At 39.0% G+C, this 22,910-nt stretch overlaps 1 protein-coding gene across 6 annotated transcripts in view; it reads right to left on the bottom strand.

Moving 5' to 3' along the window:
* DIAPH2 (diaphanous related formin 2) overlaps positions 1–22,910 on the bottom strand; it is a 933,611-nt gene that overhangs the window by 156,846 nt on the left and 753,855 nt on the right. For all 6 annotated transcript variants that reach the window (XM_078363563.1, XM_078363565.1, XM_078363567.1 and 3 more), the window contains one exon: positions 13,946–14,041. In XM_078363563.1, coding sequence (XP_078219689.1) covers positions 13,946–14,041 — 96 coding nt within the window. The remainder of the gene's footprint in view (positions 1–13,945; positions 14,042–22,910) is intronic.

The following is a 22,910-nucleotide window of genomic DNA, read 5'->3' as shown; positions in this document are numbered from 1 at the left end:
TCGCAATCTGTGTGGACAGCATTCAACTTGACCAAAATATTTTCTCAGTGCTTTGCATCTTCCCCTGCCAGGAAGTTTCAGTTCTAATAAATAAGCCATGCAAACTGATCAATATTGTTTATGGCAACTAAAAAAAATTATTTAAATTGCTAGATGTGATATTTGCCTTTCCAACCTGTATCCCATGGAAATTCAACATTTAAAACATTCTCTAATAATTTCCTAGAAACACATAATGCTGTAACTTCATTTCTAAATTTATTTTCTATCTTGGTCTATTACTCACTAATTTGTTATACCCAGTCACTAAGGATGGGCATCATCTGGGTGCTTCCATGTTCTGGATTTTCAGGACTACTAACTGAGCTTCTTTTAATGCTCTTCTAGGTGTATAAGAGTTCGTTTAAATTTGGGCCATAAATCTATTTACTAGAAAAGTTCTTTTTAAAGTCCTTTTTTTTTCAATTCATGATTGTTTACGGTTGATATGACAATAGCATTAAAATCCACAAATATTATATACAAAGTGCTGTCATTTCTCATTATCTCTGCCACATAAGGTAGTACTGATATAGACAACTGAGATGATGTCACAATAATTAAAAGAAACACTGGATTATCCACAGAAAATCATATTGCTTAACCCTCCTGATATAAACATTCCTTCGTAGTTTAGCTCCAAGTATTTGAAGATAATCTATTAGTTTATTATGAAATAAGATAAACATGAACACTTTTGATGAACAGCTATAAGGCTGCTAAAGCTCTAACAGGTATTATAACCGAAATAAAAATGAAATCCATGCACAATGGCATTAACTTTCCAAAGAAGTATATGAAAATCATATCTTTTTGTGTTTTTCATTTCTTTGTGTCCAGGATATACACTGACTTTCTGAAACCACTGCAGAGTTGTGAATAATGTATGAAATGAAAAAAAAAAATTCCTGTTCATTGCCCAGAGAGTATTGTATTGCTTGTGGTATACTATTTCTATGCTAGACAAACAATAGAACAGACCAGTAAACCTAAAATCTGAAGCTAAAACCTTCCCAAGTGGAAAGGGAAAATACCATCCTGGATTCCAGAAGTCCCTCAAACAAACAGATCAAATCCTTATAATAGTCCTACATACTATTACTTAGAACTGAATAAAACTCTTAAACGAGAAAGATCTGTTCTTCTGAGCAGATAAGTATGACCGTTGGAAAAGGAATTAATTACTTACTGATATTCTGAAGAAATTTACTAACTTCTATTTCCCTATCTTATAGAGCATAATAGTATTTGCAAATGATGATGTAAAGCTGAAACAAAAGGATATTATTGCCACTCAATTTTTATTTTCTCTCGCAGTATTTAGGAATTTGCCCTCTAAGTAGCCATGTGGGAGTGGAACAAACCATGATTTGAGTTGAGAATGACATAGAGGTAGCAGTCAAATGCAAACGCAATGGATGTAAGAGTAAGAGTAATGGCATACAGTTATTTTGTGGTTTTTACATAAAGTCTGCATTTTTCTTTACTTGTCAAGCATAAACATTACTGAGTAGAAAGGTCATGTGAAGGTAATATACATAGGACATGCGAGTTTGCTCATAAAAACTCAGCTTTAATGGGATTTCATTTACAGTGATGTAGAATAAAATTTCTATTTCCTCCATCCCTCAAATTTCAAACTTCAGAAATAGCTTTAGGTATAATATATTAAAAAGGCTTTTGTGTAGATTTAGTCTTGTTAAAATAATTGTGAAGTATTCAACAAGCAGTTATCAAAAGCATATACTATATTGAGTTATGTGCTAGATGCTAAAAATAAATCCCAATCTTTAAATAGCAGAATATAGTTATAGTATTTTAATACTTTGTATCATCTATTAATATATCTTTAAGAGAGTTGACATTGAGCATAACTTTAAAAGGCTTCCTGGAATAGGTGAGGAACTATCTTAGATTCAAGATATTTTGCAAATGCAAAAGATACCAAGAAATAATAGAAGAAATGGAATTTCAAAAGCGTACTGGGGGTTGAGCTCAGTGGCTCAGGATTGTAATCTTAGCACTCTTGAGAGGCCAAGGCAGGGGAATTGCTTGAGCCCATGAGTTCGAGACCAGCATGGGCAACATATTGAGACCCCATCTCTACAAAAAAAATTAAAATTAGGCTTAGTGGTGTGAGCCTGTAATCCCAGTTACTTGGGAGGCTGAGAGTGGGGTTGAGGGGCTGTGGGAAAGAATCCCCTGAGCCCATAAAGTCAAGGCTGCAATGAACCATGATCACGCCATTGTGCTACAGCCTGGGTGACAGAGAGAGACCCTATCTCAAAACATACAAACAACCACGACAACAACAAAACCCAAAACAAAACAACTGTGGCACGTAAGATACCCACTGCTTTCTTCCTTCCTTCTTTCAGCTTCCACTCCTCATTCTAATGGGCACAAGGAAGGGAACTACCAGAGTAAGGTTCAAATTTTAATACACAGAAGAGGTGTATTCAAAGGTTTAATGAAAATTGAAGGGTCAGAAGTACATTCATATCTAAGTAAATCTGGCTGCCTTGGGACGTCCACTGGGAAAGCAGATGGATTCCGCTGTAAAGCAAGCAGAGCTTAAAATTTCTTATCCCTACTTAGGAAAATACTTAATAACATAGAAATGAGCCCATATGAGAGAAATTTTCCCATAATCACGGCCACTAATTAGAATGTTTATTTTTCTTTAGTTGTAAAAGCATTTAATTTTCTAGAAAGTTTAAGGTACTTATGACAATCTGTTGAATGCAATTTTGGTTTTTGTAGTTGCAAATGCATAGAGCATCTGCTGTTGTTAGACTGGCAACACGCACTTGCCATATAACATCCCAACCATTTTTGCCTTAATTGCAGGTTTGTTAATAAGCAGGTACTTGTGTGAGCTTAGCTACCAACATTAGCATGTCTGTGAATTTTTGACATGAACTTAAAACTACCAAGATAAATTTATTGCTGCATAATTGTTTCCCCTAACTTATCCCAAACTCCAATAACTAAAGGAAGCCTGTTATATTCATATTCTCATAAAAATCAACTCAAATTGACCTTATCTCCTACTTTCCTGCAAGGTTCACCACTGAGGAAATGTGCAGCAGAGATGATTACATTGTATAGAACAGAGAAGCAAACGAGTGATTGAAATTTCTATAGAGAACATCATCAATACTTAGAACAATTTTGCATATAAATAGGACATAAATAGTCCATTTTCAATTTGTTTTCTAATTGTCACGGAATAATCAAGGACAGACTACATAGCAACCTTCAGTTTCTAGCTTCCTTAACGCAAACCTGGATCTTATTGGCCAAAACATGTGTATGTTTGTCCCAAATGTAAAATTAAATTTTCATTTAAAAATAAAAAGAAAACAGAAACAAACAAAAATTAAATAACCAATCCAGGTACTCACTTCATCACAAGATTCATGTGAAGTGAAGAAAAAAAGACACTAGGTTAAGTGGTCTTAAAGATTAATAGCATTTGAGAACTCAACGCAATCTGACTTCTATCCCTTTCTTACCCCTCCCTTCAAATAGATTCTCCTGAAACTGTTTTTGGCTAAGGTCACCAATGAATTTCTGTTAGTGAAATCCAGTGGAGCCCTTCCAATCCTTATTTTATCCATCCTCTCAGGTACATGTTTATAAATTTGTATACATTTAAAGGGTACGAGGGCAGTTTTGTTACATGGATATATCCTGTAGTGGTGCAGTCTCGGCTTTTATTGTAACCGCCATCCAAATAATGTACATTGTACCCATTACATAATTTCTCATCTCTCAGCCCCCTCCTACCCTTATACCAGATTTGAGTCTCCCATCTCTATTATTCCCCACTCTATGTCCATGTAATCTCTCTACATTTGATGCCATTAAGCCCTTTCTCTTTGGGCCCCTGTGATACCACAATAGCTTTCTTCTCTCCATACTCCATAATCAATACTTTCATGCTCTCTTTCATGGGCTCCAACTTCTGAGCTAGTCCCATAAATTGGTGGCTCTCAACTTTGAGGGCACATTAAAATTGGCTAAATAACTTTTAAGCATGCTATCATCCAGGCTCCAATCCTATAGATTTCAGTTTAATTGGTTCAGAGAGGAACTGGACATGGGTATTTCTCAGAAGTACTTCAAAGTGATACCAGTGTGTGGCCAGGGCTGAGAATCACTGCCATAAATGTTTGTTTTCTCTAGAATTCTGTCTTACAATCACTGGTCTATTCATTCTCCCAAGATTATCCGACCCACCCTCATGTTATTAACTATCACCTGGATGTTTATTACTTCTCCAAGACTGCTGGATTCATGCTCCAGAGAACACTAAATGGCTAGCATAAGGATATGTGATTTGCCCCTACTCGACCACCTCCTTCCCTCCTCTCAAGAGAATTACATGTGTACTATGACCCCTCTGCTCCTGACTTTCACCCTTTGCAAACCAGTTAATTCTGAAGTTGACAAAGATTTTCTTAAGGTGGCCCCCCCACGCCCTGCCCCTCTTTTATTTTGAGACAGAGTCTAGCTCTGTCACCTGGGCTGGAGTGCAGTGGCATGATCACAGCTCACTGCAGCCTCAACCTCCTGGACTCAAGTGATCTCCCATCACAGCCTCCTGAGTAGCTGGGACCACAGGTGTGCACCACCACACCCGGTTAATTTTCAATAAACATTTTTGTAGAGACAAGGTCTCCCTATGTTGCCTAGGTTGGTCTTGAACTCCTGGGCTCAAGAGATCCTCCTGTCTTGGCTCTACAAAGTGCTGGGATTAAAGGTGTGAGTCACTGTGCTCAGCTCCTATTCATTTTTGGCACCTTTTCCATCCTACCCTCTTCTGTCCAGTTAACTCAAGAATATCTCTCTTCTACCCTCAATCCAGTCCCTCTCTGTATGAGCCATAAGTGTTCTTCATTTTTTAACTTAAGAGAGTAAAACTCTACATTGGAGGCTATGAATTACATATCACACAACTGCAAATCACTAGGCATGCTGAGGTATTTTAGCTGAATCACACAGTAGATGCTCAATAAATGTAATCTAATTGGGGGTGCATCATATATTTGAAAGTAAAATTTGGCATAATCATAAGTGACTGACAATTCCATTCAAGATCATGGGAGTGTCTACTGTTTCCTGTCAGAATCTCTAAAAGAGACACAGTTTATCTTTTCATTGTCTTCTAACTACCTTTCTTTCCCTCAAATCTCAGCATTCAGGGTATAAAATATATTACCCATTGTTTAGCACATTAGAACCTGGCTCTTGGTGCAGCTCAGTGGCTTATGTCTGTAATCCCAACAGTTTGGTAGGCCAAGGCAGGCAGATGACTTGGGCCCAAGAGTTTGAGACCAGCCTGGGCAGCATGATGAAACCCCATCTCTATCAAAAAAAAAAAAAAATTAGCTGGGCATGGTGGCATGCCCCTGTCTCCCCAGTTACTCACAAGGCTGAGGTGGGAGGATCACCTGAGCTTGGGAGTTTGAGGCTGCAGTGAGCGGTGATCCCACCACTGCACTACAGCCTGGGTGACAGGGTCAGACCCTATCCCACTCTCCCCGCTCAAAAAAGAACCTGTCTCTTGGCCCTCACAGTTGTACTGACCTTTGGGAAAAGGTCAGGTGTAATCTGCTAGTTGACAAACCCATTGGTCAATTATCAGTTGTCATTCCACCTAGCTTTTCTATAGGATGTTACCGTGTTGATTAATTCTCCATTCTGAAATTCTCTGTACTCTTGGTATTCCAGGTACTATTTTTGTTTGTTTGTTTGTTTTAAGAGAGGGTCTCACTATGTTGCCTAGGCTGGTCTCAAATTCCTGGGCTCAAGCATTCCTCTTACCAGTTGGGATTACAGGCACATGCCACCATGCCCAGCTCTTAGGTACCATTTTTACTGCTTTTCTTCTTCCCTTTCTAATTTTTTTTTCTTTTTCTGAGTATCCTTTGCTGATTTTTCTATTTGCCTCTTAAATATTATAATTCCCAAATGTACCATCCTCAACCCTCTATGTTCTTTCTGGGTGATCCCAAGGTTTCAATAACCATACATACATGCAGACATCCCCAAAATTGATCTCATTTACGTACATGTGTGTATGCAATATAATTCTTTACTTTAAACCCCCTGCTGGCTCTTCACTAAAACAAACTAACTTTTCATCATTGCCACTTTACTCTTTCATGTCTCTATCACGTTTTTTTATCATTTCCTTTATCGGAAAAGTCTGTTCCTCTTGTTTTCCCCCAAACTACTATTCATCCTTCCAAACACAGATCAAAGGCCACTTTCCTCATGAAGCCTCTTTTGAATTCTCCAGGTAGTTAGTTGCTCCTTTTAGCACATTCTCCACACTTATATTATAAAATTTATATCTTATGTATGTCTTTCCCATGAGACTCTGAGGTTTTAAGGGCAAGGCCCTAGCATTGTTGCCTGGCCTCTAGTATTTGATCAGTAAGTATTACTTGGATGAATGTCATGCTTTTATTTGTTTATTTCCTTATACTACTTTTTAAAACCAGATTTTAATTGTACATTGCAATATAATGAATGTATTATAGACCAAATGGGGCTTAGTGCGCTAGTATAAGATTCTGACATTTGGCTGGGCGTGGTTGCTCACACCTGTAATCCCAGCACTTTGGGAGGCCAAGGTGGGAGGATCACAAGGTCAGGAGTTCGAGAACAGCCTGACCAACATGGTTAAACCCTGTCTCTACTAAAAATACAAAAATAAGCTGGACGTGGTGGCACATGCCTGTAGTCCCAGCTACTCGGGAGACTGAGGCAGGAGAATCGCAGGAATCCGGGAGGTGGAGGACGTAGCAAGCCAAGATTGTGCCACTGCATTTCAGGCTGGCGACAGAGCAAGACTCAGTCTCAAAAAAAAAATTCTGACATTTATAAAATAGAGACTGAGAAAGTCATGAAGAAGAACTCATCTTCAGGGAGAAAGAAGTCAACAGCTTGGAATGAATGACCAGCACGACCTAGTAATATTAAAACAAAATGAACACAAAACCACAACAGGTCTTGGTCATCAAAATGATACTATATATTAATTACACGGGATCTGATATGAACTTGTCTTTGGCCCTTGCCGTCTTGGGTCAAATCCTATGGTGATGGTGGGCGGGGGAGGCTGTCATTTAAAATTGAATGCTCTTTCTCTAAAATTATCAGTGATACTCTGAGGCAGAAGCAGTACTACTTGGGACACAGGTGGAATGTCACTCTAAAAGAAAAGAGAGGTATTTCCCTCCTACTTTGCCAATGACCACTGTCAAACTGGCACTGAGAAGGCACGAGAGTCCCTGCTGCTATAGAAGACAGCAAGCGTGGAAAGGCATGGTCTTAGAGCAGAGGTGGAGGAACAGTGGTGAGTGCTTGTTTCTGTGAAATGCCCCTTGAGAACTCCCAGAAATGTTTCAGAGAGCCCCAAAAGCAGATGAGGTCCTGAATGTGTATGTGGAGACAAGAGCCAGAAAAATTTGTGTTTTGTTATTTACGTGAGGCAGTGAGGCAGTGAGGCCTGGGGAAATGTGGGTTTGGTTTTGTTGTGAAATTATTCTTCCCTAATACATAGAGAGGTTTTTTTACCCTCTGTTGTACAACATTGTTTCTTGTCCCCTATCTGTTCTCAAATGGTAAATTATACCTTCTCATTTATACTGTTATCTTGCTGATACATAAAAAACTAGGATCATGTGTCTCCAGAGTTGCTCCTGATTTTTGAAATTTAGTTTTCCTGGTTGCCCTGTGCGGTTCTAAAACCAAAATACATTTATTGTTTCCTGGTTTCATTTCTCCATAATGCTTCTCTTGTGTGTTTTTTTAATGTTTAGAACTATATATCAAAATCCAGTCATAGCCAAAATGCTATGTTAGATATCCACCTATTGTTGAGAGGCCCATTTCTATTTAGTTACAGTGGGCAAAGAATGAAAAAGTCAGGTTGCTTGAAGAAAGAGAAGCAAGCTCTAAGTATCTACAGCTATTTGACAATAAAACAGATGTGGAGTTGTGTATTTGTATTTTAAGAGTGGGTTTCCCTCCTGCAAGGTGTCTCTCTATGTGCTTCTTTTTCCTCTAAAGCTTACCTTTGATCTTACAATGACACAGTCAGGAATACTTACAGGCAATTCTTTACGAAGTAGACAGTAAACATATACAACTTACTATCTTAAGTGGTAACAAAGGCTGTAACAACACAGGGTCAAGAAAGATTGAGCAAAATTCACAGAAGATAAATCCATACTAGGTTGCTAAGGAAAAATGAGATGTGCCTTCACCCACCAAACTGCAAGAAAGTATAGCCCATCTTACACGGACACAAAGGAGAGAGGTGGGGGTTGAGAGTGGTTAGTCTGACTCCTACGCTGCACAGGCTCACTGTTCCTATCGCTATTCCAGCGCATAGAAGACCGCATTGTAATTTGATCACATGGCTTATATTCATGTTTTCCCAAACAGTATGTGAGCTCCTCTAGGCAAGTGTCCTGTTTGGCTTTGTATCCTCAGTATCTAACTCAGTCTACGGCACTGAGGAGGCATTCAGTAAGATTGCACAACTGTTGAATGAATATGATCTTTCCCTACAGCCTTGCCGTCTATTCTGGATAGCTCTGTTTTCTCTTCCCAGTTCTATCACAATATTGAAAGGATGCTCTTGAAAAAGTCATTAGAAAGCTCCCAGATAGCAAATCATTGGTCTTAACCCTTTTTTATTCCACCAGAGCATAAATCATTGTTAAAAATGTTCACCTCTCCTGCCTTCTTAGTACTTCCCTCTTTTTTTGCTTCCAGGACAATAATGTCTGGATTCTCCTCCTACCTGCCCAATTGCTCCTTGTCTCTTCTTTTAGCCCCTTAGTGAATCTGTTTGCAAGGCTCTGTCATTGGTTCTCTTTTCTCTAAAAAAATCCCTCTAACAATCTCTTCCATATCCACACTATATCCAGAATACTCAAGAATCCATTTTGTCATGAAATCTGTATCTACATTTCCAAGAACCTTCTGGACCTCAGTGCTCTGCTATCACTGTCAGTTTAACTTACCCAGCACTGAATTTATCTTCTACTGTCGCTACTCCTTTTTTTGATCTTAATAGTTTAGTAACCCAACTGTCCTCTCAGCCAATTATACTCAAAGTCCTAGGATTACCTTTGCCTTTTGGCTACCCTTCTACCTCTAAATTATCTCCAAGAATATGACCATAGACTCCTAATTCACTACTTATACTCCTTCAGATTAAATGTTAGAATGCGTAACATTGATTGTGTTCCTCCACTCCTTAAAAATCTTCAATAAATCCCCATTGCTTAAAGAATTGTAAGTTAACACCTTAGTCTCTCATTCAAGCAATGATATGGAGCCAACCCAATTTTCCAGAATTATCTCTATACTTCTATACTATATACATGCTATTTTCTTACTGTACTTTTTGCCAGTGTTGAAAAATGCTTTGAACTTTCTTGCCTCTGTTTTTCTTAATGACATTTCTTTTGACTGAATACCCACTAACCCCATCTCCTGCTCTCACTGTTGGAATCCCTACTCGTCCATCAAAGTCTTTTCCTCCATGGTTATTTTTCTGATATATCCAATAATGCATGCCAGTCCCATCCTCTGAAGTCACATAGTACGTTATTAACACCTCTTGTTTAATACTTATTATCTTCTGCCTTATTCTGTAGTCTTTCTGTGCTTTTTATCTTTCCTATAATACACAGGGTCTTATAATGAAGGAAATCTTAATTATTTTGACATCATCCCTCATCATGTGTAGCATAGTACCTTTTACACAGCAGATGACGTACAATAAATGAATATTTAGGGGCTCATTTACTAATCTCTGATTTTGACACCAGCAAAGCTTGTGATCTGGGTTAATATTCAGCTAGTTTGCACCAGTACAACCAGAGTGGCTATTTATCACCTGCGCACATTCCAACTACTGGGTGCCCGTGCTACACCAGTTAATGTTATCTCTTTTTTGAGTCAGGGTCTGGCTCTGTCTGTCATCCAGGCTGGAGTGTGGTGACACAATGGCTCTGTCACCCAGGCTGTAGTTCCACTCACTGCAACGTCTGCCTCCTATGCTCAAGCAATCCTCCCACTTCAGCCTCCTGAGTAGCTGGGACTACAGGCTCATGCCAACACGCTTGGGTAATTTTTTTGTATTTTTTGTAGAGATGAGGTTTTGCTCTGTTGCCCAGGCTGTCCTCGAACTCCTGAGCTCAAATGATCCTCTCACCTCGGCCTCTGAAAATGCTGGGATTAGAGGCATGAGCCACCAAGCCCAGCTTTTTTGGTTTTTGTTAAACAGATATATTTTCAATTACCATTACTGATATGATCATGTACCTTGAAATGCCTTTTGGTATCCTTAACTGCAACAGTACATTCTGCTGAATGGATCAGAGGTAATATTTGGCAGCTCCTTCTGAGTTACTAAATATGGTAGGTCTTGGGGAGAGGGCACAGGCTCAGAGTGGGTGATTTATAATTTAGGCAACTAATCATATCATTTATTAACATTTTGATTTTTAATGAAGAATACAGACTATCACCTCATTCTGTTTACATGTGAAATTAAAAACATTACAATTAGATGACCGGGCTTGTTGGCTCACACTTGTACTCCCGGCATTTTGGGAGACCCAGGTGGGCAGATCACCTGAGGTCAGGAGTCCGAGACTAGCCTGGGCGTTAGAGTGGAATCCCTGTCTCTACTAAAAATACAACAATTCGGCTGGGCATGGTGGCTCACACCTGTAATCCCAACACTTTGGGAGGCCAAGGCGGGTGGATCACCTGAGGTCAGGAGTTGGAGACCAACCTGGCCAACCTGGCAAAACATCATCTCTACTTAAAAGTACAAAAATTAGCTGGGCATGGTGATGAGCACCTGTACTCCCCGCTACTCAAGAGGTTGAGGCAGCAGAATCACTTGAACCCAGGAGGTGGAGGTTGCAGTGAGCTGAGATTGCGCCACTGTACTGCAGCCAGGGTGACAAACCAAGATTCTCTCTCAAAATATAAAAACAAATAAAAAAATAACAACACAATAATTAGCTGGGCATGGTGATACGTGCCTGCAATCCCAGCTACTGGGGAGGCAGAGGCACACGAATCTCTTGAACCCGGGAGTTGGGGTTGCAGTGAGTCAAGATCACACCACTGCACTCCAGCCTGGGCAAGAGAGCAAGACTCTGTTTCCAAATAAATAAATAAATAAATAAATAAATAAAAACATTACCATTAGAAACACAATGGTAGAGCTCTGTATTTTACATAACAGTAATTCCCATCTGTAAGCAATGGTAATGGAAATGGCAAGCAGAGCAGAAGTATATCATTGTTGATTGTGGTTTACTCTGATTTTAGATTTTTTTGGATTTTCCTTTCATTTCACTTTACTTGGGAGGAAATAGCCTTCTTTATAATTTGGGTTTTCTGCTTTTATCTCATATTGAAGTAGAGGTTGTTGGAAAAAATCAAGGATGCCAATGTTGAACAGGGAAAGCTTAACAACACCAAGTCAGTGGGATCTTGGAAAGGAAACAAATCAGGTGCCCAAGAAAGTCAAAATAACAGGGGACTAACAGAAAAAGATGGTCTAGCTAGGAAGGGACGAGACAAAGCGGAAATCTATAAAAGTCCCTGGTTCTGCTTCTTCTATAAAGAGGCAAATATGTAGTCCCAGCTACTCGGGAGGCTGAGGCAAGAGAATCGCTTGAACACGGGAGGCGGAGGTTGCAGTGAGCCGCGATCACATCACTGCACTCCAGCCTGGGCAACAGAGTGAGACTTTGTCTCACAACAAAAAAAGAAAGAAAGAGGTAAACAGAGGTTTTTGGCAAACTTGTGAACTCTGCGCCTTCTGTCCCCTCCCCTCACTTCCAGCTCTTCTACTGATGACCAAGGTGCTTTCCCAACCACTACCACTTCTTTCGAGTTTCTTTTCACCTCTGGACATTTGCTTTAGCTGCTGCCACTTGGAAGGACTGCCATAGCTAAGTCGAGTGATATTTTTAACCCTATGTGTTCATGGAGGCACTCCAGCAACAAACCAAAGGAAATCCCAATTTAGATTACTTGGAGCCAGCAGTATAAAATTATGCAGTTTGTGAATATATTCTGGGTGTTTCACAGTTGACAACACTATATTCCCTTGAGTACCAAACTCACAGAAACCCCATGGAATGATCTCTCTCTCCCAATACAGTTTTTCTATAATCAGTATGAGGTGTGAGACTAATCAGACAAGGGCTTTAGCAAATGTGCATTTTAAAAATAAACAGCCTAGAAAAATTATGGCAACTCTTTTATGGCCCAGAATAACATGTTTTTACTTATCAGCTGCTTAACAGAGAACTGAATTGACACAAAAATTATTTCAGTTCGCCTTTCACTGACTATGATTGCTCTGACAGTTCAAGAAAGAGGAGTGAAGGTTTTTATTTTTCTTAAGAGGTGGTAGGGGGCCTCTGATGGCATGGTAGAACATTCTCATTTACAGATAAAGGCTGAATAGGCTGCCTCATAGTTACTGATGTGCAGTGCTCTTGGTATTGTGGCATGCAGCATTACCTTAAAAATGAATATGAACATATAAATACAGTTTCCATTTTTTTTCTCATCTTGCACCCTTTTTGTAGACCATCTATGATGCATTCATATGCATAAAAGTAGTCTTATACTCCAACCAAATACTTCTCCCCTCTCAATCAAATCTTATCTTCAGGCTAATCTCCCAGGGACCGTCCATGAATAGCAGAGGCAGAATGTTACCCAATATCCATCAGGATTCACCCAAATGTGAAAAACATGAACATAACTGATATATTCTTCTGCCAAGGTCATCACTGCCAAAAGCTTTCCTGGACAACTATGTTCTGGATCCCATTTCTCTCACTTGTTTGTTGCAGTATACTGGTTTTGAGAGCTATCAATTTCCATTAAATGACACATGGTAACTTCCAGTCCAAATACGGAGAATTGCAGGGTATTTAAGGAAAATCTTATTAATCTAAATTAAATAGAGTTTACATATTTGCTATTAATTTTCATTTTTTTATTTACTTCTCCATACTGCTTTATAGCCCATGAAGAGGACTCTTAAAATCAACATACCTAATTTCTTTCTCTACTTCAAGAAAAATATGAGCTAAAAATAGAAAACCTTACTGAGAGGAGGTAGACAGTTCAGCCGACTTGGATTATCCTTGGAGGAGCTATTACATTATTTACTTCTGCCATAGGGTATGAACAGAGAAAGTGGACAACTTTCTAATTCACTTGGGTGAGGGAGGTTGTTTTACTTCTTTTATGCTTTTTCTTCCCCTGAGATCTATTTTCATAGTATGGCTTTAACTGTTAATAATCAAATTTAAAAACAAAAACGTTGGGATTTGAGGGGATCTTGGATTATCTGTGTTTCTCCTCCCTTTATTAACATGGATCATAGAGAACAGACTGTGCTGCAAAACCAAAATGGTCTCTAGAAACAGGCGTTGTCTCAGTTTCCTTACCTGTGAAAAGCTAATGTGATATCCTGAGGGCCAATTACTTTTAATGATTTAATTACATTATGGTTTTAAACTACTTTCCACCTAAACCACATGCTCATAAAATAACAATTAAAATATTTAATATTAAACACAGTGGGAGTCCTTATTTCCGATTTTTGTTGTAAAGTCTACAGTTATTTGAAGACACATTTACCAAGTCGAAACTTGCAATCATGTAGATGCCTGCTGAGATTTCACACATGAGCTGAGATCAACTGTTAAAAAAAGTCTTCATGAGGAACTGTTTTTATTTTTCCTTTTTTGTTTTTCTTCGGTATTATTTCTTTGCGCTGAACATTGACATTTTACAATACTATGTGAGGTGGAATGGATTTTACCTGGATTCCTTGGAATCCGCTTTCGTCGGTCTCTGAATGCTGCACCTGATTGTAGGGCTTCTAGAAGATTATCCATCACACCAGTCTCATCACCCTCTGGAGAAAGGGAGAAATCAGAATTAATCTTGGAGCAATTAAAGTTAAACTACAGGAAAATAAAGGGAAAAATTCCTGTCAGATTTATATAATACCCCTAAATTAAAGACATATATCTGTTTTAACATAATGGATCCTGTCAGTTTCTGGCACCACAGACTACTTTGCTTATTATGCACCATTAAGCAAAATTCATGCCAATCCCACTGTTCTTTCAACTTAAAGACCTTGTCTTTTGTATTATTGATGACACGCTCAGTATGCAAATAAACAGTAGCTGATCAGCTACTGCTGCCTTCCTGTTAAGATTCTTACAAGATATTCCTAAGCAAGAAACCACTGACCCGGCTTAATGCAATCAATGTGCAGGGCATGATTTGATGAAGCAGAGTTACACAAGGTTAAATACTGATTGTATTAATACTTTCGGCATTCAACCATCATCTGCCATTATCTTAGAAAACACTATTTGCAAAACACATTTGCATTCAATTCTTACCTAATCCATATCCTTTACCATTTTGAGATGCTGACACTGTATAAAGAAAAGGTGACCATGTTATCTGAAAGGCCACATTTTAAATTTTAGACACAGCAGCCAGAGTCCCACTTCCTTTTTAGAATGCTGTTGTGTGTCTAAACCTTTCCTGTGGGAAAGAACTGTTAAGAAGCCGTGAGTGGGATGCTCAGAAGATGGAAATTTCTAACAGAAACACATTTAAAACATTTTACCCTCCTCCTATCTTTGACAACCCTGGAAAACAACCATGAAAAACAACTTTTTACATGTGTTAGAATGTTTGTCTCGAAGGGTCAATGGCCAGAAAGTCTCTATGACACTGTGGATAAGCCCTAGTGGCTCAGCCCACTCTTCCTAACTGGCCTGGCTGATGAAAAAGACCCTAAGTAGGTGGCTACTTTGAGGGTAGCTAAATGTGTGAGTCTGAGATAGACGACATTTGCAGGCAAGAGGGTTAAGAGAAGAAAAGGGAAAGAGGGAGAGGACACTGTTTTTGATGCTATTCCAAAGATAAATCTAAATCCTACTTTGTTTAAAGAATTAACTATGGCATATAAAATCACAAATGAAAATACATTTTCTTATGAGACTGAGCAAGCTAAACATCTTTTTTGATTATGTTCTGCATTTCATTTGAGACTTCTATAATATTATAATAATTTATTCTTTTTTAAAAAAAAAAAATATATATATTTTATTGCATTTTGAGACAGAGTTTCACTCTTGTTGCCCAGGCTAGAGCGCAATGGCGAAATCTTGGCCCACCACAACCTCCGCCTCCCAGGTTCAAGTGATTCTCCTGTCTCAGCCTCCCGAGCAGCTGGGATTATAGGCATGCACCACCACGGCTGACTAATTTTTTGTATTTTTTTTCTTCAGTTGAGATATGTTGGTCAGGCTAGTCTCAAACTCCCAACCTCAGGTGATCCGCTGACCTCAGGTGATCCACCGGCCTCAGCCTCTGAAAAGTGCTGGGATTACAGGCATGAGCCACCGTGCCCGGCCACCATTTATTCTTTTAAAATAAACTCTCTAGGATGGGGTACTGAGTGAAAAAAAATGAAGAGAAACACTGAGGTTCTCAGGTCTCCTATTTGGTGAAAACAGGAAAAATGAAGAAGAGCCCATTGAGTAAATATGGAAAGAGGCTTGTGTACTTTTAACATTCATTAAGAGGCTAGGCATGGTGGCTCATGCCTGTAATCCCAGCACATTGGGAGGCTGAGGCGGGTGGATCATTTGAGGTCAGGAGTTCGGGACTAGCCTTGGCCAACATGGTGAAACCGTCTTTCTACTAAAAACACAAAAATTAGCCAGGCATGGTGGTGGGTGTCTGTAATCCCAGCTACTTGGGAGGCTGAGGCAGGAGAACCTATTGAACTTAAACCCGCAAAGCAGCGGTTACAGTGAGCCGAGATTGCACCACTGTCTCCAGCCTGGGTGACAGAGTGAGATTCCATCTCCCCACCACAAAAAATCAAAAACAAAAATATTCATTAAGGTTACAGACACGTTTGAATAACCCATGCTCTTTTTAATAGAAAGAAAAGAAGAACCGAAGGTAGTTGGGTATGGCTAGAATGTACCTGGGAGAATTAAATTATATGCAGTAGACACTTGACAGTTATTACATTTTTTAATCCTCACAACACGCTGAGATAATTCTAGTAGTAATATTAAAAAATTTAAAAAGGTGAAAGTCTTTTTTTTTTTTGCTGGTGTCTCACTGTTGCCCAGGCTGGAGTGCAGTGGTGCGATCTCGGCTCACTGCAACCTCCACCTTCCGGGTTCAAGTTATTCTCCTGCGTCAGCCTCCTGAGTAGCTGGAATTATAGGTGTGTTCCACCATGCCTGGATAATTTTTGTATTTTTTTTGTAAAATAGGGTTTCACCATGTTGTCCAGGCTGGTCTCAAGCAATTCACCTGCCTCGGCCTCCCAAAGTGCTGGGATTATAGGTTTGTGCCACAGTGCCCGGCCAAATTGATTTTTAATACATTAAGTAAACATTCAACCAAATGTATTTTTAAATGATGTATTTTACCTTCTTCTTATTAGACTATCTCTTAGAAATCTAGTACCTATTTACTTCTGCACACATCAATTCAGATTAGCTACATTTCAGGCACTCAATAGCCACATGCAGATTGTGGCTACTGTACTGAGCATATCAACTATAAACAATAGGAAGTGACTTGATCAGATTTATACTTTAGAAAGACTTGTTGGACAGCACTGGGGAGAATGACTCAGAGGACGGCTAGACAAAAGGCAGGGAAATTTTGGCTGGGCGCAGTGGCTCATGCCTGTAATCCGAGCACTTTGGGAGGCAGAGGCAGGAGGATCACTTGAGGTCAGGAGTTCAAGACCAGCCTGACCATCATGGTGAAACCCCATCTCTACTAAAAATACAAAAAATTAGCTGGGTGTGGTGGTGGGCACCTGTAATCCCAGCTACTCAAATGGCTGAGGCAGGAGAATCGCATGAACCCAGTCGGCAGAGGTTGCTGTAGTTGAGATCACGCCACTGAAGTTGCTGTAGTCGAGATCACGCCACTGCACTCCAGCCTGGGTGACAGAGTGAGACTGCATTTCAAAAAAAAAAAGACAGGGAGATTTTTAGGTGAATAGTGTAACTGTCTAAATAACACATACCCTGAACTAACCAGAGAGCAAAGTGAATGGAGAGGATGGACATTTTGAAGGCATTAATACAGTCAATAGGACTTGGTGGACAGGAGAAGAAGGGTGAGATTAAGGAGAGGAGTTTAGATGACCAGAGACAAACAAGTATGAGAAAATGTGATCCATTTGATATACCTAAGGAATATATTAGTAGAAATAACAAAAAGGAAGTTGGAAATACAGGTCTGAAATTCAAGAGTGAACTTTGGGCTGAAGCTAAAGATTCTCATCCAGCATCTGATTTAGTCATCAGATGGTGGATGAGATTACCTACCCTGAAAAAGTATATTAGAAGAAGGAGAGAATAGAGGATATAATTACAGAAAACCCCAACTTTAAAAAAAAGTAAGAATTTTTAATTGACAAGTAAAAATTATGCATATATACCCACACACACCCAGTATATGATATGATTTTTATTTTTTTGAGACAGAGTCTCGCTGTGTTTCCCAGGTTGGAATGCAGTGGTGTGATCGTGGCTCACCAAAACCTACACCTCCTGAGTTCAAGTGATTCTCCTGCTTCAGCCTCCCAAATAGCTGGGACTACAAGTGTGTGCCACCATCCCTGGCTAATTTTCTTTTTGTATTTTTAGTAAAAAGGAAGTTTCACCATGTGGGCCAGGCTGGTCTTGAACTCCTGACCTCAAGTGATCCGCCAATCTCAGCCTCCCAAAGTGCTGAGGTTACAGGCGTGAGCCACCGCAACATGCCATGCTTTAATATATGTAAACATTGTGGAATGACTAATGACTAAATCAAGTTATTTAACATATATATTATATCACCATTTTTTAGTAGTCAGAACACCTAAAATCTGAGCAATTTTCGAATACACAATATATTGTTATTAACTACAGTTACCATGATGTACAATAGATCTCTTGAATTTTTTCTTCTTGTCCAACTGAAATTTTGTGTCTTTTGACTAATGTCTTCCTAATCCCTTCCCCAGAATCAGAGAAACCCAACTTTTAACAGATAGTCAGGAGAAGCAGAATTGCAAAGAAGACAGGGAAGGAATTTTTAGAGATGTAGAAGTACAAGAAGGTGAGAACAACAGCACAAGCGAATTTTATGTATCATTACAAAAATAATTATAAAGATTATCCAGAAAAGTAAATATCTGTATATGACTGAAAAAATGTATTTATGATTTACCTAATATACAAACATTAAAAATATATAACACTATAGATATTCTTTTATTAAAATTATTTAATACAATTATATCATCATTAGACAAAAAGATGGAAACACAAATATGACAACAAGTTGAGAGGAGGCTGGGCACGGTAGCTCACATCCGTAATCCCAGCACTTTGGGAGGCCGAGGTGAGAGGGTCACTTAGGCTCAGGAGTTTGAGACTGGCCTGGACAACAAGGAGAAACCCCATCTCTACAAAAAAAATAGCTGAGTGTGGTGGCATGCACCTGTAGTCCCAGCTACTCAGGAGGCTGGGGTGGGAAGGTCACTTGAGCCTGGGAGGTTGGGGTTGCAGTGAGCCATGAGCATGCCACTGCACTCCAGCCTGGTGCCAGAGGGAGACCCTGTTTCAAAATAAATAAAGTTGAGAAGAATGAAAAATAAATACTTTTGCTTTTAGTAGTTGCCACCTCACTGTACTTGTCAAAATATTAGCCTAGGCAGCATTTCTCAATCTTTTTTCATTATTGTCTTCCTCCCACTGGGAGTCTTTTTAAGTGTTTTTTCTTGTGCCCTCTACTGTCAAAATTTAATGCCATAGATATCTTATACATTTGTTTATGTACTGTGGTCCTTCAGAAGGCTACAAACCATTGCAATATCTAAGATATTTTTTTCTACCCACATTCCCAAGAACCAGTATTCATCCCTTTTGGGGGAAATATTATCCCTTCTGAGAATGCATATGCTAGATAGTTCTGCTAAAAAAAAAAAAAAAATCTTTGTAAATATCACTGATGTATTAAAGGAAAGGAATGTATGCTTCAGTCTCCCATTACTTTTTCTTTCGCTCCACGATAACTTTCAAAGAAGCTGAGTATATTTCATAAAATGTCTAACATTACTGAATCAAGATTTTATGACTATAATAATGGGATTGTTATATTTCAGTTAGTCTTCCTAAAACAAAATGGAAGTCAACACAATCCTTTAAAACAAGTTATTCTTCATTTTGAATGGATTTCAGTGAAATTTGGTATGGGATTGAATTTGAGGTTGACAGTTAACCTAGAATTTCCAAGTTCATAGAACCATTAATTCTTACTTAGATGTCATTAGTATGGAGTAGGTTTTTATTTGATCTATGAGTTCAAACTCAAGAAAAAAAAATTGTGTATGTGTTTATTTCATTAAAAAAGACAAAAACTTTATTGCACACATATGCAAAACATGTGTTTTTTACAACATACAATACCTATTTAACTGAATGAAAGAATGTCAACTGAAAATTCTGTAATACTTTTAGCCACTAAAATGATAACATATGGGCATATCTGAGAGGTAACACTTCAGAAGTAACTTTCTAATCAGCCTAAAAGTCACAGATATTACTAAGGCGTTAGGTGGGCTGCATGCATTCAGTGGGCTTTGTGTGAGCTACTTATCATCAGATCAAATAAAAGGCATGAGTTGTACCTTCTTTTTCATGTTTCCCACAGTATTTGTCATCTAGTAGATGCTGAATGCCTGCTGATCTCAATTTTCAGTATCAGCATTTACTTGTGTTGTCTTAATATTTCCCAAAAGAGTCTGGAGATGATACAGATTACAATTAACACTAGGTAAATTAATTAACTCTGCTATACCTTTGTGCAAGCTTATTCCCAATTGGCTAGCACATACTTACAGACAATTCTCTATGGGTTTCTCACATTTCTGCACAGTTTGTGAACAAAGGCACTGATGGCCTTTTCCTGTACTATCTTTTCAAGGATGTTTTTACAGAAAACAACGTTGGAAGATACAGTGTCTTCCTCTAGAGAAGACGGCAGGTTCGTTTGCTTTGCAGACAGATTATATTTCCCTCTAGGGCAAATGTCAGGCAGGTTTGTGTTCAGTCTATTACAAAAGATTTGGGTTCCCTAAGCATGGGATTCCTCAGCAATGGCACAAACCCACCGTGAGTACAGCATCCACCTAGATCTGCCTTCACAACTCTGGTCTAGGTTTTCTTTCCAACTCTGGGAGTTTTGGAGGGCAGAGGAAAACAATGTGAATGTCAGGCTCATACTGCTTACTGTGCCATAAGTAACAGTGTTATGTGTCTCTAACCCCAGAGTCTTGTGTATTCTGCCAGCTTCACTGAAATTGCAGCAGGCTAACTTGTTGGCACGCAAGTAGGGCAAAATCTCTGACCCTTCACAGCTTCAGAAACTATTCTGAGCTCTCCTTCCTTTTTTTTTTTTTTGAGACAGAGTCTCACTCTGTCACCAGGCATCAGGCCTGAGTGCAGTGGCACAATCTTGGCTCACTGCAACCTCCGCCTCCCAGGTTCAAGCAATTTTGCCTCAGCCTCCTGAGTAGCTGGAACTACAGGTGTGCGCCACCATGCCCAGCTAATTTTTTGTACTTTTTAGTAGAGACAGGGTTTCACCATAAATGTTGGCCTGGATGGTCTCAATCTCTTGACCTCGTGATCCACCCGCCTCGGCTTCCCAAGGTGCTGGGATTACAGGCATGAACCACTGCACCCAGCCTCTCCTTCCTTTTTATCAAACATTATTAATTAGAATAGCCCTTACTCCTCCAGGAACTCAAGCACCAAGTGCCCTGGACCCTCTCATTCCCTAAGACCCTATTCCAGTTTATCACACCTTAAAAATTACTAAAGTAAAGCCAATACTATAAAAATCATTTCCTAAAATCTTAACAACCTGGGCTTAATGGTTTTAATTCACTGTTAATAGCCTCCTTGAATTCTCGATTGTATAATTAAGGCTTTCTGCAAAAGCTAAGCTGCTCAAAGTTGAAAAAGTTGCTATGAACCAATCACTGTTAAATGATCCTATAGAAGCAAAAGGCTTCTTACTGAAAGTAGGACCCTTCCATGTGAGATAGTACTTACACATATGAAATCATTTTTAAAAATAAAACTATGCTTTCTGTGGGCTGGAAGAGTTGGGGAAGATTTCATGGAAGAAATGAGACTTATGCCTCTGAAAACATTACATTTCTAGAGCACTTTAGATAATTATAATTTCTTTTAAAAGACACAAATAGATTAAAAAAGAAACAGACCATACTGGTTCACAGATAATAAAATCTAAAATATCTGAACTGCTAGTGCACATTATGTGCACTATGTGTGTGTATATAAGTTTACAAATGTTGAAATGGAAAGATACTAATTGTACAGTTTAAAGTCTTGAAAAATGCATACATCCATGGAACTACCACCACAATCATGATATTGAACACTTCATCTCTCCAGAAAATTCTCTTTTGCCCCTACCACTCATAGAAAAGATGTCTGAATATCAATCATCATATATTAGTTCTATCTATCTATCTATCTTTTTGAGATGGAGTCTTACTCTGTCACCCAGGCTGGAGTGCAATGGTGCGATCTCGGCTTACTGCAACCTCCGCCTCCGGGGTTTAAGTGATTCTCCTGTCCAGCTTCCCAAGTAGCTGAGATTACAGGTGCCCACTACCACGCCTGGCTAATGTTTGTATTTTTAGTAGAGATGGGGTTTCGCCATGTTGGCCAGGCTGGTTTTGAACTCCTGACCTCAGGTGATCTGCCCACCTCGGCCTCCCAAAGTGCTGGGATTACAGGTGTGAGCCACCATGCCTGACCAGTTTTACCTATTTATATCACATAATTTTAAGGGTGTAAAAAAGAGTTGAGGCCATTTTGAATCAGCATAACCACCTGAAATAAAATATGGATGGTATCCATGATAAAGCATGAAGACAGAAATAGAGTTGAAAGATACAGGAGTTACAGTTGGATAGGTAAGAGCAGAGCAAAGTTCTAAAGGGGCTTGGATATCATTTTAAGAAACTTGAATGTGCTTCAATGGACTATAAAAAGCCAATGATTGATCTTCAATAGGGCAGTGATGCGACAAAGGTGGCATTTAAGATCAGCCTCATAGTAGTATGCAAAATGGACCAGATTGGGACAGAAATCAATTATATGACAAATAAAATTTAATTTGCAGTGACAAATATTATTCTGCATAAAACTCTAGGCAAAGTCAGATGGTCAATTGGGCATTATTGGTAAAAGAATAAATAGAAATGTAAAATTGTTTTGTGAGCAAGGTCATCAGCAGTAGTAAATGAAAGTTGACAGCATAAGAAGGCGATGACAAGTGGAGTGCCAGAGAAAACAGTGCTAGATTCAATCGTTTTCATGGTATCTATTGTGGTTCCGATTAAGAATGTGCTGCAAGATATACAGATCTGTAGATAACACAAAACTGGAAGACTGCTCATTTATTAAAGAAGAGGAAAACAAAAACCCCTTCTCTGAGATCTAACAAACATGAAGGCCCAGGGCTGACAAATAACTCTTAGAATTTAACATGAAACAATAGAAGATAATAAAGACCAAGTAAAAGGTTACCACAATATGGTGAAAATAACACACTGTCCTGCAAGACCTTAATATCTATCAGTAAGAATAATAGCAAAACCATAAATGAGTCAGAAATCAAAGAAATCACACCAT

The sequence above is a fragment of the Callithrix jacchus genome, chromosome X, assembly GCF_049354715.1.
Source record: "Callithrix jacchus isolate 240 chromosome X, calJac240_pri, whole genome shotgun sequence".
Classification (NCBI taxonomy): domain Eukaryota; kingdom Metazoa; phylum Chordata; class Mammalia; order Primates; family Cebidae; genus Callithrix; species Callithrix jacchus.
This window is presented reverse-complemented; position numbering and strand designations above follow the sequence as displayed.